This window comes from Eriocheir sinensis, chromosome 54 (assembly GCF_024679095.1).
Source record: "Eriocheir sinensis breed Jianghai 21 chromosome 54, ASM2467909v1, whole genome shotgun sequence".
NCBI lineage: Eukaryota > Metazoa > Arthropoda > Malacostraca > Decapoda > Varunidae > Eriocheir > Eriocheir sinensis.
Window position 1 is genome coordinate 6992898 of NC_066562.1, and position 17500 is coordinate 7010397.

Genomic DNA, 17500 nt, shown 5'->3' on the forward strand with positions numbered 1-17500 from the left:
GAGCAACACGAAGGTCAGTAAAAATCCTGTAATATATTTTTTGCAATTTATTGAAGGAACAAAAAAAGTCGTATATTTGAATCTATACGGACAATTTCTTTTTCCTAATTTGACTAATTTTCGTCATATCGTGGGCTGTCTCGCTCTCCCGCTTCTATATAATCTTAACTTCTATTTCTTCTCTATTATTTATCTAAGGCACTTTTAACTTTTTTTGTACTTATCTCCAATGCTTTTTATATTTTTTTTTTCACCCCGGGACTTCCAATTATTTTCAGTTATTCATCTAAGACACTTTTTTAACTTTCTTTATCTCTGTACTTATTTTCAATGCTTTATATTTCTTTCCCTGCTGTAACTCCTCCCAACCACCACAACCACCACCAAATCTCGTAATGGTCACTACTTAATCACAATCAACTCGTTTTCTTTCTCTAATTTCAGTTTGTCATTGATTTCTTGTTTTTTTTAGCCGTGGAATATGAAAACAGGGGAGACTTAAGTTTTTGGAGGTACAGTTACGATGGTGGTGTTTGTGGTGTTGTGTGTGCGTATGTCCGTGTGCATCTGCGTTCAGCCTGAGTGGTAAGCTTATGTGTATGTGTGTGCGTTCCTCTGTGTCTCTAAGGTGCACGTATTACCATGTATGTGTGCTACTATGCGTATGAAAGCACGTACTCTCTCGTGTATGTATGTGCCTCGACGTCTGTGTTAGTGTGTGTGCGTGTATGTGTGTAGGCGTGTGTCGTTTAGGGGCAGTCGTTGACGCAAGTGTTGGGGAGAGCGCAGACGACGTAATCCCAGTCGCAGATGAAGGACTCGGGGTTGAAGAGTGTTCCGTCGGCGCAGGGTTCTTCCGTAGCATCGTACCCGCCGTTGACGTTCTGACGGGGAGGGAAGGACGTGAGAGAAAATGGGAAGAGAGTGGAGGGAAAACGGTGAAGCAGGGAAGGGAAGGGAGTGTAGGGAAAAGGGTGAAGCAGGGAGGGGAGGAGATGGAAAGGGAGGGAAGGGAAGGGGAAGAAAGAGGAGGAAGAGGAGTAATGTGGGTTTAAAAATAGGGACAAAAAAAGATAGCTGGAGTAAAGTGAAGGGAGAAAGAAGAGGAGAACTTACACACACACACACACACACACACACACACACACACACACACACACACACACACACACAAAACTATCCCATGTAACACCTCTCTCTCTCTCTCTCTCTCTCTCTCTCTCTCTCTCTCTCTCTCTCTCTCTCTCTCTCTCTCTCTCTCTCTCTCTCTCTCTCTCTCTCTCTCTCTCTCTCTCTCTCTCACACACATTTGACTCGCTCCACCACACCTGTCTCTCGCACACCTGACACGCGTACACACCTGTGCGCAGAGCCAGTAGTGATGACAGTCGTCGGGATCAGCGTTGATGCCAGGCTTGCTGCAGACGCCTTCGGGGGGTGGGGTGGGGGGTTTGGTGATGGGGGACGGAGTGGTCTCGCTGGGGTCCTAAAGTGGAGGGAGAGAACGGGTGAGGGAGTGAGAGAGGAAGGGAGTGATTGAATAAGTGAGTGAGTGAATGAGAGTTAGTGAGTGAGTGAGTGTGAGGGAGGGAGGAAGAGAGGGAGGGAGCGAATGAATGAAAGTGAATGAGTGAATGAGAGTTAATTAGTGAGGGAGGAAGGAAGAGAGGGAGGGAGTGATTGAATAAGTGAGAGTGAGTGAATGAGACCAGTTCTGTACAGCCAATACCAGTTCTGTACCATCTATACCAGTCCAAGCTCTGAACCGCCTATACCAGCGCCTGAAGCCCCGCCCCGAAGTCTTACCCTGGTGGTCGTGGACTGGGTCGGGGGCGGCGTGATGTCGGTGCCAGTGAAGGTCTCCACCATGGTCTTGATCAGGTTGAACTCGCGGCCACACTTGCCCAAGAAATCGTCGGTCTCAACACTCCAAACCATCATGCCGGCTAGCCCGTGATCCTTGGCGTACAGGGCCTGAGGATGGAAGGGGAGAGGGAGTGAGGAGGAGGGAGGGAGAAGGAGAAGGTGGTTTTGTCGGAGGTGGTTAGAGTGGAGGAAATTAGAACGATAGGTTGTTTGAATATGTGGAAGGAGGAGTGTGGAGAGTGAAGACGGAAGAGAGAGAGAGAGAGAGAGAGAGAGAGAGAGAGAGAGAGAGAGAGAGAGAGAGAGAGAGAGAGAGAGAAGAAATCGGTAGCGGGGTAGGAAGGGAGAAGAAGGAGGAAAAAAGAAGATAGGTTGCTTGAAGATAAGTAAGGGAAGAGCTAGCAGGAAGATTTTGTGCAGAGAGAAGATAGAAGGGCAAGAAAGGGTCAGAACGAACACACACACACACACACACACACACACACACACACACACACACACACACACACACACACATATACGATCCAACCCCCTCCCGAGACATGCACTTTCTCACCTTGGTCGTCACTGAGGCCTCGTCATCGTAAGAGCACCAAATTCTGTTGTCCGTGATGCTGTAGACGTAGGGCTCGTGCATGGCAGGGTCGTTCACAACCGTCCAGCCGCGGGTCGTAATGGCCTCGCAGATCTGGGGACGAATCGTGTTAAAGTCGTGTTGAAGTCGTGTTGAAATCGTGTTAGAGTCGTGTTGGAGTCGTGTTAAAATTGTGTTAGGGTCGTGTTGAAATCGTATTAGAGTCGTGTTGAAATCGTGTTAGCGTCGTGTTGGAGTCGTTTTAAAATCGTGTTAGGGTCGTGTTGGTAATAGTAGTAGTAGTAGTAGTAGTAGTAGTAATTTTGTAACAGATTTCAAAACAAGAGCTAACATCTCTCTCTCTCTCTCTCTCTCTCTCTCTCTCTCTCTCTCTCTCTCTCTCTCTCTCTCTCTCTCACCTTTAACTCTCATCTCTACCTGTCCTTCTTTCCTCTTACCTGCTGACGCCTAACCTCCTCCTCCTCCTCCTCCTCTTCCTCCTCCTGTATCTGCTTAAGTCCCCCTTGAGAATTGTCTTCACTCACTTATTTCTCTTCACACGATGGCGAATACGAGTCAGCGAGCAAAGGAGAGAGAGAGAGAGAGAGAGAGAGAGAGAGAGAGAGAGAGAGAGAGAGAGAGGGAGAGGGAGAGAAAGTTGGAAGGATAAGAATGAGGAAAAAAGACAAGATGAAGACATGGAAGGTGAGGAGAAGGAGGAGGAGGAGGAGAAGAAGAGGAGGAGGAGGAGGAGGAGGAGGAGGAGGAGGAGGAGGAGGAGGAGGAGAAGAGGAAAGGATATGAAGAAGGAAGAGGGAGAAAAGTTGGTAATAGAAAAGAGAGAGAGAGAGAGAGAGAGAGAGAGAGAGAGAGAGAGAGAAGAAAAAAAAAAGAAAACAAGATGAGGAAATGAAACGTAGAGAAGGAGGAAGAGAAGAAGTAAGGAAAGGAACAACATCACATATCCTTCAGCCATCAGAGTCCTATAGATCCTACACCTTATCCTACACCCCATTCCTCACCCCATAAAGAGTCCTACATGAACCTCACATCACACCCCGACTATTCCTTAACCCATATATGGAGTCCTATACATATCCTTCACTTTATTGTACCCCGGGAATCCTTCAGCCCATAGAGTCCTACCTACAGCATCCTACATTTCCTTAAAATCCTTCATCTCATCGTAACACCAGTCGTCAATTATCCCAGTCATACATATCCTATAACTCAACTATTCATCATCCTTAATATTCCTACGTATCCTTCAGCCCTCAGAGTCCTTGGCATCCCTCACCTCATTGTAGCCGAGGAATCCGGGGCTTCTTGTGTAGGGTCCTGCAATGCCGGGCTGGGTGGCGGTGGCGTAGTAACCGGTGTCGTCGGCGCTGGTCAGAGTCCAGCATCGCCCGTACAGAGGAACTCCCTGGGCAATCTTTTCTGCAGGCATTCCACCGTCGATCCAGTAGTTGATGGCGAAGTCCTGGAGGGGAGATTTAGGAGTTCTGTAGGAAAGGTTAAGGAGCCCTGAAGGAGAGTTTGTATTGAAGGAGAGTCCGGCTTAGAAGTCCTGAAAGAGTGTTAAAGTCCTGAAGGAAATTCTGTAGGAGAGTTTAATGAGCCTTGAAGGAGAGTTTAAAGAGTTTTGAAGGAGAGTTCGGCTTAGAAGTCCTGAAAGAGTGCTAAAGAAATCTTGAAGGAAAGTTTAAGGGCTACTGTAGGAGAGTGTAAGGAGTCCCTGAAGAGAGTCTAGCTTCTAAGTAAGGCGTTAAGGAGAGTCCACTTTGGGAGTCCTGAAGGAGAGTTCGGCTTAGAAGTCCTGAAGGAAAGTCTAAGGGTTACTGTAGGAGAGTGTAAGGAGTCCCAGAAGAGAGTCTAGCTTATAGGCGTTAAGGAGAGTCCACTTCGGAAGTCCTGAAGGAGAGGTGTTGGCTGTTTGGGCCTTGGATGTCAGGTAAGTCCTCGGGGTGTTGCTTACCTGGTTGAGATACACGTTGTCGCCGGTGTCATCGGGGTGGGCGTAGAGGCCGGACTGGTGGTGCGTGTAAGGGTCCCAGGCGCCGTGCAGATCGTAGGACATCAGGTTCATGAGGTCGAGGTTCGCGGCCACTCCGGGGATGTCATAAGCCTCGTCGATGGTGGCCTTGCCGGCGGACACAGCGGCACTCAGCATCATCCCGTTGGCGTGCATGGCTTCCTTGAGGTCTTCCAGGAGGAGCACGAAGTTGGCCTGGGGAGAGGGAGTTCGTGAGGCTGTTAATAGGGGGAGTGAGTGTTAGCTTAGGTTAGGTTAGGTTAGGTTCGTCGTGAGACTGATAGTACGGGGAGTGAGTGTCAGGTTAGGTGCAGCTGTTAGTGGGTGGGTTAGTGGGTGATTGAGGTTCTTAGAGACCTCTTTCAAGACATGCCCGACCCTTTCACATCAACACCCAAGACCTCGTGTACCGTAGAGTCGTGGGTAGTTTTGGCCCAGAGTCGGCAGAGTGTGAACGGGGCTTTAGTGGTTGAGGTTGCAAGTTGTTTGTGGAGAGGCTGTTAGTAGTCGGTCTTGATAAGTGTTGATGGTTGCTGGGTTAGTATTTGGGTTGTTAATGTTGATTATAATGGAGGTTAGCTGTTGGATGCCTAATTGGGTTATTAAGGGTGATTAAAGTATGCTGGGTGAGTAGCTCCTCCTCCTCCTCCTCCTCATCATCATCATCATCATCATCATCATCATCTTCCTCATCCTCCTCCTTATCCTCCTCCTCCTCCTCCTCACCTTGTCCTCGGGGGCGCCTCCACGCTGGGTCGGGTACTCCCAGTCGAGATCCAAACCATCGAAGTCGTGTTCCTTCAGCATTTCGACGCAGGAGTCCGCGAAGATCTTCCTGGTGGCCGCGCTCGATGCCATCTGGCGGGGAAAGGGAGAACCAGTGTGACTTAAAGGGGGACTAAGTTGTATGGGTTGAACGACGAGTTGAACTTAAGATGCACGGTTTTAACTCTTGATGGGCGTAAGATGAAGTAGCTTGGCCAATGGGTGTAAGATAAGAGAGAGTAACGATTGCTGGGTGTAAGATTAACTAGCTTGGCCAATGGGTGTAAGATAAGAGAGAGTAGCTATTGCTGGGTGTAAGATTAACTAGCTTGGCCAATGGGTGTAAGATAAGAGAGAGTAACTATTGCTGGATGTAAGATTAACTAGCTTAGCCAATGGGTGTAAGATATGAGAGTGTAACTATTGCTGGGTGTAAGATTAACTAGCTTAGCCAATGGGTGTAAGATATGAGAGTGTAACTATTGCTGGGTGTAAGATTAACTAGCTTAGCCAATGGGTGTAAGATAAGAGAGTGTAACTATTGCTGGGTGTAAGATTAACTAAGGGTTGGAGTGACTTGTTTGTGGTTTATAGAGGGTTTGTTGATACGCCAGTTTACCTAATGAAGGATGTACAATGCAAGGCTGTAACTATTTGTGGATTGAAGATACATCGCTTTAGCTAATGGTGGATTTACATTGCGCAGGTGTAGGTATAATTAGGCGCAATCACTACTACTACTACTACTACTACTACTCCTACTACTACTACTATTACTATTTTTTGGATGAGGCGGAAGAGGCGAGCTCATAACTAATGCTTGATTTTTAAGAGGCCAAAATATGCTCCTTTTACTTATTCAAGGCGCAAGAATCTTAGTTGGTGATTTGATAAGAAAAAGAAGAAAAAGCGGGTTAGGAGTACTGAAGAGGCGGTGGTAGCAGAAATAGTAGTAGTAGTAGTAGTAGTAGTAGTAGTAGTTGTAGTAGTAGTCATTAGGATACGAGTTAATAGGATAGGATAAGATTGAAATTACTTGGATAGGATTAGTATACAAGATTATAGTAGTAATTAGAATTCCAGTTTTAGTAGTAGTAGTAGTAGTAGTAATAGTAGTAGCAGTCATTAGGATACGAGTTAATAGGATAGGATAGCATGAAAATTACCTGGATAGGATTAGGATACAGGATGATAGTAGTAATTAGCATTCCAGTTAACCTAAAATGTATACGACAATGATTTCAACCGCGTACAACAGTTACTGCCACGGGGTACGATAACTCTTACTCTTCTTTACGATAACTACTGAAAAGAAATCCTGCACCTTGATAGGACCGAAAAACTACGAAAGAAAGATTCCTACTCAACGCTTAACACATTCATTCATCATTCATTCATTCACTCTTCGCTTGATTCATTATTCATCGATTTTATTACTTCGTCGGTATATCTATTTCCTTCATTAATCTAATCATCTATTTCAGCACGTCGTTTATTATGTATGTATTTAAACTCTCGACACACGCACACACGCACACACTTTGTTTACTTATCCACGTGTCTGTGTGTGTGTGTGTGTGTGTGTGTGTGTGTGTGTGTGTGTGTGTTCGTTACGTCCTATTCTGTTATGCAAGTGCTTTCATTATGTTTGTTATTTCGTTTGTTTGTTTGTTTATCGTTTCCGGTGATTGTTTATTGTTTACTGTTGGGTGTCATTAGCGCGCCGTGTTGATGGGATTGTTAATGGTGACAGTTTTATCCGAATGCCCCGCTGCGTCATGTATCGAACCTGTCAGGGAGTGCGTGCGTGCGTGTGTGTGTGTGTGTGTGTGTGTGTGTTGGTTGTGTCGAGTGGTGATGGTGGTGGTGGTTGATGTTGTTATTGCTGGTGAAGTTATAGCAGTGGTAGTAATAGTGGCCTACCCTTTCCTACCCTTAAACCCTATCTTTTCCCAGCATCTCCCTTTCACTTACGCTGGAGTACTTTGCAGAGCCCTCGTTCCAGCCGCCCACAGCCAGCAGCGTCACCAGGTTCGTGTTCTTCTTCTTGAGCGCCGTGAAGCGATCGAACGCACACTTGCCGTAGTTGTCACAGAGCTCGTTCCAAGGGTCCAGCACCTGAGGGAGAGGAGAGGACAGGTGTGAGGAGGTGTGTGAGGGAGGGAAGGTATGGCAGGTGATAGTTGTTGGGACGGGGACAGGGGTAGGAGGTGGAGAGGTAAGACAGGTGTTAATTGGTGAAGAAAAGGTGTGTGGCAGGTGTTTGGAGCCGATTAAAGGTGAGAATGATGTATAGGAAAGGTGTTAGAAGGAAAGGAAAAGTTAGATATCATTAATTGGAAAAGGGAGAGGTAATGAAAGTGAAAGGATGTAGGAGGTGGATAAGTAAGACAGGTGTGTGACAGGTGTTTGGAGCCGAATAAAAGGTGAGAATGATTTATAGGAACAGGTTAGAGGAGACAAAAGGTAAAGGAGAGGTATTAGAAGGCAAGGAAAAGTTAGATGTCGTTAATTGGAAAAGAGACAGGTAATTGAAGTGAGAGGGTGTTAGACAAAAAAAAAGTAGAGAAAGGTGTAATTGATTGAAACTTCGACAGGTGTAGGAACAGGTTAGGGGTGAGAAAAGATAAAGGAAATGTGTTAGAAGGCAAGGAAAAGTTAGATGTCATTAATTGGAAAAGGGACAGGTAATAAAAGTGAAAGGGTGTTAGACAGGAAAAAGGTAAAGAAAGGTGTAATTGTTTGAAACTTCGACAGGTATATGAACAGGTTAGGGGAGAGAAAAGGTAAAGGAAAGGTATTAGAAGGCAAGGTAAAGTTAGAAGAGATGTCATTAATTGGAAAAGAGACAGGTAATTGAAGTGAAAGGGTGTAAGACAAAAAAGGTAGAGAAAGGTGAAATTGATTGAAACTTCGACAGGTATTTGAACAGGTTAGAGGAGAGAAAAGGCAAATGAAAGGTATTAGAAGGCAAGGAAAGGTTAGATGTCATTAATTGGAAAAGGGACAGGTAATAAAAGTGAAAGGGTGTTAGACAGGAAAAAGGTAGAGAAAAGTGTAATTGATTGAAACTTAGACAGGTATATGAACAGGTTAGAGGAGAGAAAAGGTAAAGGAAAGGTATTAGAAGGCAAGGTAAAGTTAGAAGAGATGTCATTAACTGGAAAAGGGACAGGTAATTGAAGTGAAAGGGTGTTAGACAGGAAAAAGGTATAGAAAGGTGTAATTAATTCAAACTTCGACAGGTATATGAACAGGTTAGGGGAGAGAAAAGGTAAATGAGAGGTATTAGAAGGCAAGGAAAAGTTAGATGTCATTAATTGGAAAAGTGACAGGTAATAAAAGTGAAAGGGTGTTAGACAGGAAAAAGGTAGAGAAAGGTGAAATTGATTGAAACTTCGACAGGTATATGAACAGGTTAGAGGAGAGAAAAGGTGAAGGAAAGGTATTAGAAGGCAAGGTAAAGTTAGAAGAGATGTCATTAATTGGAAAAGGAACAGGTAATTTAAGTGAAAGGGTGTTAGACAGGAAAAAGGTATAGAAAGGTGTAATTAATTCAAACTTCGACAGGTACAGGAATAAGAAAAGGTGAAGGATAAGCATAAGAGAGATGAAATTGAATTGGAAAAGTGATAGTTTGGGAAATACGAAAAACGGCAAAGATGTGATGGATAAGATAGAACGTCAATCACAAGGTGTTAATTGGTGTTAAAAACAGGTGTTGCAGGTGTTAGAAATTGAAGCGGAGGTGAGAAGGAGGCGAGGCAGGTATTATTAATTAGGAGCAAAACAGGTACGGCAGGTGGAAAGATGTCAACAGGTGTCAAAGGTAGAGACAGGTGAGGGAAGCAAGTCATAAATTGTAATTAGAATGAATACAGGTGTGTGTGAGATGAGGAAGCTGCAATACGCACACACACACGCACACACACGAATGATGAAGCTACTCCCCCCCACCCCCCCCACACACACACACGCGAGAGGTAGAAAGACACAGATGAAAAAATAAATTATAATGAATCAAAAACGAAAATGGAAAAAAGAAAGATCAAAGCGTTAGAAAAAAAAAAGAGAGGATCAAACTAGACGTCTTGAGATCATAAGAGGAAATAATTTGTTTGAAGTGAAAGAAGAGGAAAGAGGAGAACATGAAAGAGGAGGAGGAGGAGGAAGATGAATAGGAACAAGAGGAGAAAGACATGAAAGAGGACTAAGAGGAGGAGGAAAATTAATAGAAAGAGGAACAGACAGCTTGAGAGAGAGAGAGAGAGAGAGAGAGAGAGAGAGAGAGAGAGAGAGAGAGAGAGAGAGAGAGAGAGAGAGAGAGAGAGAGAGAGAGAGAGAGAGAGAGAGAGAGAGAGAGAGTTGATACAGATGAAAGGAGATGAAACGGAGATGAAAAAAAGGAAGGATGTGCTTAATGGAAAGGAGGAGAAAGTGAAAGAAAGATTAAAATTTCCAGTTTTCTTTCTTTTTCTTCATTTTTAAGATCTGGACCGGAAGGGAAAGTCGAGTGAAGGGAAAGCATGAAAAATATTGCAGAAAAGTAACAGAAGAAAAAATAACATGAAGAAAAGCTCTCTCTCTCTCTCTCCCTTTCTCTCCCTCTCCCTCCATTTCCCTCTCTCCCTCTCCTCCCTCTCCTCCACTCACCTTGATCTTGTTGTCGGACCCCAGGCCAGCAAAGCCAAAGATCAAGTGAGTACAGATGGCGGGGTCGATGTCCTCCACGTCGAATTTGCCGTCGCCTTGGCGGTACACGGCCCACGACCCGTAGTAGCACACCATCACGCCCTCTGCCGCCCGGGACAGAAGCACACATTAGGCGAGTGTTTACGTTGGTCTCCGGTGTTGTGGGGAGGGTCACGAGGGATTGGGTTTGGCTATACAGTGTTAAGTTTCCTGTTTACCTAAGCTCACCAGGAATTAAGTAATGGAACCTCTTTAGATGGGCATTTAGGTTAGTCCCTGCTAGAATGGGTTGGGTTGACAGCAAGACTACACCATAAAAGTAGCAAAAAATAGATAAGTGAATAAGTTAATAAAGTAATGATATAAGTAAAGAAGTGAAGAAAACGAGAAAAAGAACAGTTATATGAATTTCCGCCATTAAGGTTACGTTGACAGCAAGACTACAAAATAAAAGTAACGAAAAATAGAGAAATGTATAAGTTAATAAAATAATGATATAAGTAAAAAAAAGTAAAGAAAATGAGAAAAAAAAACAGTTATATGAAGTTCCGCCATTAAGGTTACGTTGACTGCAAGACAACAAAATAAAAGTAACAAAAATATAGATAAGTGAATAAGTTAATAAAGTAATGATATAAGTAAAGATATAAGTAAAGAAGTAAAGAAAACGAGAAAAAAAGAACAGTTCTATGAAGTTCCGCCATTAAATTTACGTTGACTGCTAGAATGAACAATTTAATTAAGTAATGATATAAGTAAAAAAGTAAAGAAAATGAGAAAAAAAAAAGTTATATGAAGTTCCTGCCGCGTAAGGAAAATATCAACAGCAGCTCCGACTTTTGCCGACCCGGAAACTTACAAATAAAAAATAAGAAAAATCAAACACGAAAATAAATCAAGTTGGGGTCGAATTCAAGTTTCCTGGAGCAACCCAAAAAGGCGAGCCCAGTGACGCGCCTTCGAGGGCTGGGAAACTTTGAAGCTCTGGCCAGGTGTGTGTGTGTGTGTGTGTGTGTGTGTGTGTGTGTGTGTGTGTGTGTGTGTGTGTGTGTGTGTGTGTGTGGTTCTCTGTTTGTTTATCTATCTATCTATCAATCTATGTATCTATGTCCGTTTATCTATCTATCTGTGTGTTGTTTATTATTTTATTTTGAACCATAAACTCAAATAAATGTAGAGGATTATATAGACGTATTTTAAAGAACTTGAAATTTTTGGTCAATAATGCATATGTGTGTGTGTGTGTGTGTGTGTGTGAGAGAGGATGGTAAGGCCAGGTAAAGTTTCCTCTAACTAACTTCATCCAGATGTGTGTGTGTGTGTGTGTGTGTGTGTGTGTGTGTGTGTGTGTGTGTGTGTGTGTGTGTGTGTGTGTGCGGGAAGTTCGTGGTTTTGGTTCGCATCTGGGAGCCTGAATTCGTCTTTTTATGATTGCCTTTTTTTTATTTCGAGTTTGTTGGTTTGTTTTCAGTAAGGTCAGGTCTGTTTTGGGAGCTTGTCTTGAATGCCTGAGATAATTAATAGAGTTGCTGCCGTTCTTCTTTTGTTTTTTTGTTTTTGTTTTTAAGTCACTCACCTCCACTCACAAAACTCTCCTCTTCCGTAACACCCAATTTCAATATATACAAAACAGTTCTCCTCCTTTTCTTCTTCCTCCTCCTAATGTCAACTCCCTGTTATCCATTATCTACCTAGTTTTGTTATACTATTACTAAAGCTCCACTATTCCACTCACAAAACTCTCCTCCCTCGTAACACCCAATTTCAATATATTCAAAACAGTTCTCTTCTTCCTCCTCCTCCTAATGCCAACTCTCTGTTATCCATTATCTACCTAGTTTTGTTACTGTACTGTTACTAAAGCTCCACTTCTCCACTCACAAAACTCTCCTCTTTCGTAACACCTAATTTCAATATATTCAAAACAGTTTTCCTCTTCTTCCTCCTTCTCATAATGCCAATTCTCTGTTATCCATTATCTACCTAGTTTTGTTACTGTACTGTTACTAAAGCTCCACTTCTCCACTCGCAAAACTTTCCTCTTTCGTAACACCCAATTTCAATATATATAAAACAGTTATTCTCTTCTTCTTCCTCCTTCTCCTAATGCCAACTCTCTGTTATCCATTATCTACTAAAGCACTCCTTTCCCGCGTAATACCCTGTTTCTCTTTTGACCAAGTATTCGTTACGTATAAACAAGTCAGATCTGTTTCAATATTGACAAAGCTTATGATTCTTTAAATGATACTCCCCTAACATTACTGCTTCCACTAACCGGGCGATATAAACGGACAAGGACACCAGTATTCGAAAGAACTTAGCGTTATTACGACAATGAGTAATATCTTGGATTCAAAAGGAGGAGGTGAACAGGAGTAGAAGGGATGAGGGGAAGGAGAAGTAGGGGTAGGTCTAGATATAAGAAGAACTTAGGCGTCTTAACTCTGATCTCCGTCCAAGATAGAAATCACACAAGCAAGGTTCTTCGTTATATTTGAGCAACTTAGGTATGTTTCAATCTTGACAAGGCTTATGATTCTTTAAATGGCACTCCCCTAAGCAGGCCTAGATATAAGAAGGATTTAGGCGTCTAAGCTCTGATGTCCGTCCAAGATAGGAATCACACAAGCAAGGTTCTTTGTTTCATTTCAAGTGTAAGCAATATAAACCCTGAAGGCCTCCACAAGCTGCATTTAACATTCGCTGGACCTCATCTTGAATATGCGGTGCAGTGTTGGTCTTATAAAACCGATATCAACTTGTTAGAATTTGTACAAAGGAGGATGACATACGTGATTAATGGGTTGAGAAACTTGCCGTATAAGGATAGCCATAAACGCTTAAATTGACATATTTTTCAGAGGCAAATGATGCGAGGAAACGTAATTGGAGTTAACGAATGAATGAAGCGCTATATTAAAGGTGACATCAGTAAAGTTTGGCAGGGTAGGGCACGTTGTATTGGGTATGCATTAGAAAGATTCCACTCTACCTGTTTTACCTGTCCATAATCATCTCTATATCAGTGCATTCCTAATTTTGAAGGTATAGGTAGCTAGTCCAGTGTTCGTACGGGAGGGAGTGGTTACCTGATTACCCCTTTACCTGCATACTTGTCCATAATCACCTGTTTACCTGTCTACCTGTCCTTAATTACCTCCATACTAGTATTTGAACCGTAGGAATTGGTTACCTGTTTACCTGTCCAAAGTCACCTGTTTACAACCTCTACCTCTTTACCTGTTCTGAATTACCTCCATTAGCCAGTGTTTGTACGGGAAGGATTGGCCATTAGTTTACCTTTCTGCCTCTACCTGTTCACCTGTTCTTAATTAACTCCATTTTTATCTCTACCTGTTTACCTCTTCACCTGCATACCTGTTCTGAATTACCTCCATAAGCTAGTGTTTGTACTTAAAGGATTGACCATTAGTGAACCTTTCTGACTCTCTACCTGTTCACCTGTCCTTAATTAACTCCATTTTTACCTCTTCACCTGCATACCTGTTCTGAATTACCTCCATAAGCCAGTGTTTGTACGGGAAGGATTGACCATAAGTGAACCTTCTTGCCTCTCTACCTGTCCACCTGTCCTTAATCACCCATGCTTACCTGTGAGGGCGAGGGAGGCCAGGGCGGCGAAGAGAAGCGGGAGAGTCTTCATGGTGAAGGATGAGCGTTGCCGGGAGCTCTGCCTCACCTGCCGCCCACACCTGGTTATATACTTACACTCAGGGTCGTGTGCGTTCCCTTATCTACACCTGTCACTCACTCACACCCCCACGCACATTGCCTCTCCCTCCCTTTCTCACCCCCTCTTTCCCTCTCTCTATCTCTCTCATCCTCGTTACTACCCCTGTGTTTCTTCTCTACCTCCTTCTCTCACCCCCTCTTTCCCTCTCTCTATCTCTCTTATCCTCTTTACTACCCCTGTTTGTCTTCTTCTCTACCTCCTTCTCCCACTTCCTCTTTATCTATCTCTCTCTCTTATCCTCTTTACTACCCCTGTTTGTCTTCTTCTCTACCTCCTTCTCTCACCCCCTCTTTCCCTCTCTCTATCTCTCTCATCCTCGTTACTACCCCTGTGTTTCTTCTCTACCTCCTTCTCCCACTTCCTCTTTATCTATCTCTCTCTCTTATCCTCTTTACTTCCCTTGTCTATCTTCTCTACCTCTTTCTCCTCCTCACTTCTTTCCATACCCTTTCTGTTCTTTTTATTCTTTTTTTTTTCTCTTCCTTTCCCTCTCTCTTTCACTCTCTCTTTGTTCTCTCTCTCTCTCTCTCTCTCTCTCTCTCTCTCTCTCTCTCTCTCTCTCTCTCTCTCTCTCTCTCTCTCTCTCTCTCTCTCTCTCTCTCTCTCTCTCTCTCTCTCTCTCTCTCTCTCTCTCTCTCTCTCTCTCTCGCGAAATGGTTGGTTAAAGAAAAAAAATATATATTAACGGATGAAAAATATAGACGATTGAAAACTTCCTCGCCTGGTTGAGTTGCTTTTGTTTGTGTCTGTCGGTTCGTGTTCTGATACTTTAAGGAAAAAAACACCTAACATTTATTTTTCTTTATTTATTCATTTTATTTATTTATTTATTTATTTTTACTTTTTTGGCGCGTGGAAAAACGAAGTGGTTGGCTTTGTATGGCTTTTTGTTTGTTTGTGTGTTTGTTTGTTTGTTTGTTTGTTTGTTTGTTTGTTTGTGTGTTTGTTTGTTTGTTTGTTTGTTTGTTTGTGGTGGATTTTGAATTGGAGGAAGATGTAAGATGTGTGTGTGTGTGTGTGTGTGTGTGTGTGTGTGTGTGTGTGTGTGTGTGTGTGTGTGTGTGTGTGTGTGTGTGTGTGTGTGTGTGTGTGTGTGTGTGTGTACTTTTCATTGCTTGGTTTTTTTTTTTTTTTTCTTAATGACAAAACACTTAATTTCGTCTCTAAGTTACGAGCGTCATGGGTTTTTTTTTCTTGTTTTCTTTTTCTTTTCTTTTCCTATGTTATCGTATTTTGATTTATTTCTTTTATTTCTTTTTTCTTTTTTTCCTATTTTATCATATTTTCATTTGTCATTTCTTTTTTTCTTTTTCCTTTTTCCCTATGTCAGCGTATTTTCATTTGTCATTTCTTTTTTTTCATTTTTTTCTATTTCATCGTATTATTTTTCCCACTTCTCTTTTTTTTCATTATTTTTCCCTTCTCATTTTACTTTACTTCGAGTCTTATTGTATTTTTTTTTTACTACTTCTTATTTTTTGCTTATTTTTCTTATATTTCTTCTTTTATTTTTTTCATTTCTCTTTTATTTTCATTTATTTATTTTTCTATTCATTTTTTATTTTATTTTATTATGTGTCCAGTCTGTAGTCTATCCCCAAAGCCGTTTCTTTTTATTTTATTTTATTTTCTATTTATTTTATTTATTGTCCTCATTTTCTTATCTTCTCAACCGTTGAAAAAGCGTACACTTAATTTGACGTTACCTGTGTAGACGCCTGACGCCTTATCAATGACTCGTACAGGTAAACCGCGGGATTACCTTATGAGTCTACGCCGGAGATTAAGAAAACAAAGAGTGCTGTGTGTGTGTGTGTGTGTGTGTGTGTGTGTGTGTGTGTGTGTGTGTGTGTGTGTGTGTGTGTGTGTATGTGTGGGTTGCTTGTTTGTGTGTGTGTGTGTGTGTGTGTGTGTGTGCGCGCCCCGACAGAGGTTCTAATTCCACCTCTCTACCTCTCCACCTGGCTCTCTGTCTAGTGTTAGTGGACTTCTTGCCCCGACAAAGATTCTAATTCCACCTCTCCACCTGGTACTCTGTCTGGTGTTAGTGTACTCCATCCTGCCCCGGTAAAGGTTCTAATTCCACCTCTCCACCTGGTACTCTGTCTGGTGTTAGTGTACTCCATCCTGCCCCGGTAAAGGTTCTAATCCCACCTCTCCACCTGCATCCTGCCTTGGGACAAGGCCCACCCCACTCCCTGGCCTTTTTTGTCTGGTGTGTGTGTCTGCCCCCGCCCTGGTAAATTTTCCCTCTCCACTCCTCCACCTCCTTTGTCTGTGTTAGTTGCCATACTCCATCCTGCCCCGGTAAAGGTTCTAATTCCACCTCTCCACCTGGTCTTTTGTCTGGTGTTAGTGTACTCCATCCTGCCCCGGTAAAGGTTCTAATTCCACCTCTCCACCTGGTCCACGGTCTGCCCTAACTTTTAACTTCCTGGGTTGCCTCACTTCCACTCAGGTAACTCATCTCATATCAGCTGATTGACACACCTGACGTTTTTTTATCCTGATTTCTGGGGGTGTAGGCTTAGGCCGGGCATTTCCTGAGCTAGTGGTGTAGGTGGTGGTGGTGGTGGTGACGGTGGTGCGGTGATGTGGGTGGTGGTGTTAGTGGGTGGTGGTGATGGTGGTTGTGGTGGTGGGTTTTTGTTTTTTTTACTTTTCTCGCTGTTGTTGTTGTTGTTAGCGGGGGCGGTGCGGAAAATTATAACCTACTTTTCTGGTGCTAAAAGTGAACCAAAAATATACGACACAATATTGAAAAGAACTTGTTGTGGTGAAAAGAAAAGTACAAGACAAGCAATGGAAGAGAAAGAAAAAAAATGACATAGTGATTGATAGAAAAAAGAGAAAATGTAGTAAATATTATCATTACTACTACTACTACTACTACTACTACTACTACTACTACTACCACTACTACTACTACTACTACTACTACTACTACTACCACCACTACTACTACTACTACTACTACTACTACTACTACTACTACTACTACTACTACTACTACTACTACTACTACTACTACTACTACTACTACTACTACTACTACTACTACTACTACTACTACTACTACTACCACTACTACTACTACTACTACTACTACTACTACTACTACTACTACTACTACTACTACTACTACTACTACTACCACTACTACTACTACTACTACTACTACTACTACTACTACTGCTATAGCCCGTTTCATTCCGTCTGTCCACTCGCGAGCGTAGATGTGGCACCTGTGCATTGGTAATTCGTGATTGCGTGATCAGCTTCATATATTCATTGATATATCTGAATGTTTGTGTATACATAAAACCCTCAAGCCCTCGTATATGAACCGCAAACAAGCTGATTTGCATCGATAATTATAATCTTCCATAAAAGCACACGAAAGAACAACTTACTTTGTATATCAGACAGTTTAGTCTAATCATACTCGAACGATTTATAGCCTTTCAGATACTCATATTTCATCTCATTCAGGTAAATAAAGTGATATCTGGCTCTGCAAGTGTCTATACATAAGAAATTTTGATGTGTTGCATATAAATAAAATGGGTAGCATAATTTGTGAAATAGCCTACCATCGCATTCAACAGCTATTATTTACTATTTAATATTATTTTGACTATTAATCGTTATTTACATGCAGTAAATTATTAAGATACCTTTTATTTGCACTTGCAGAGCCAGCCAGATGTCTTTTAATATAGTTGAAAAGAGCTATCGATTAATGAATTCGAAAACCCATAGATCGTTCGAGCGTGACGTGACTGCGTTATATGATACAAGCTCGTCTTTT

At 42.5% G+C, this 17500-nt stretch overlaps 1 protein-coding gene and 1 long non-coding RNA gene across 2 annotated transcripts; both read right to left on the reverse strand.

The window, feature by feature from the left end:
* Positions 1-32: 32 nt before the first annotated feature.
* Positions 33-13714, reverse strand: LOC126983661 (chitinase-3-like protein 1). The gene is made up of 10 exons (XM_050836596.1): positions 13548-13714; positions 9894-10036; positions 7215-7358; positions 5202-5333; positions 4419-4670; positions 3738-3923; positions 2423-2554; positions 1807-1974; positions 1361-1486; positions 33-884 (listed from the first exon to the last, which is right to left on the reverse strand). Exons 1-10 carry the CDS (start codon positions 13597-13599, stop codon positions 750-752), a joined length of 1470 nt encoding a protein of 489 aa, XP_050692553.1. The 5' UTR covers positions 13600-13714; the 3' UTR covers positions 33-749.
* Positions 11245-13528, reverse strand: LOC126983662 (uncharacterized). Its single transcript, XR_007736101.1, has 2 exons — positions 13424-13528; positions 11245-13297 (listed from the first exon to the last, which is right to left on the reverse strand). It is a non-coding gene; the product is annotated as an uncharacterized LOC126983662 (long non-coding RNA).
* Positions 13715-17500: the final 3786 nt, after the last annotated feature.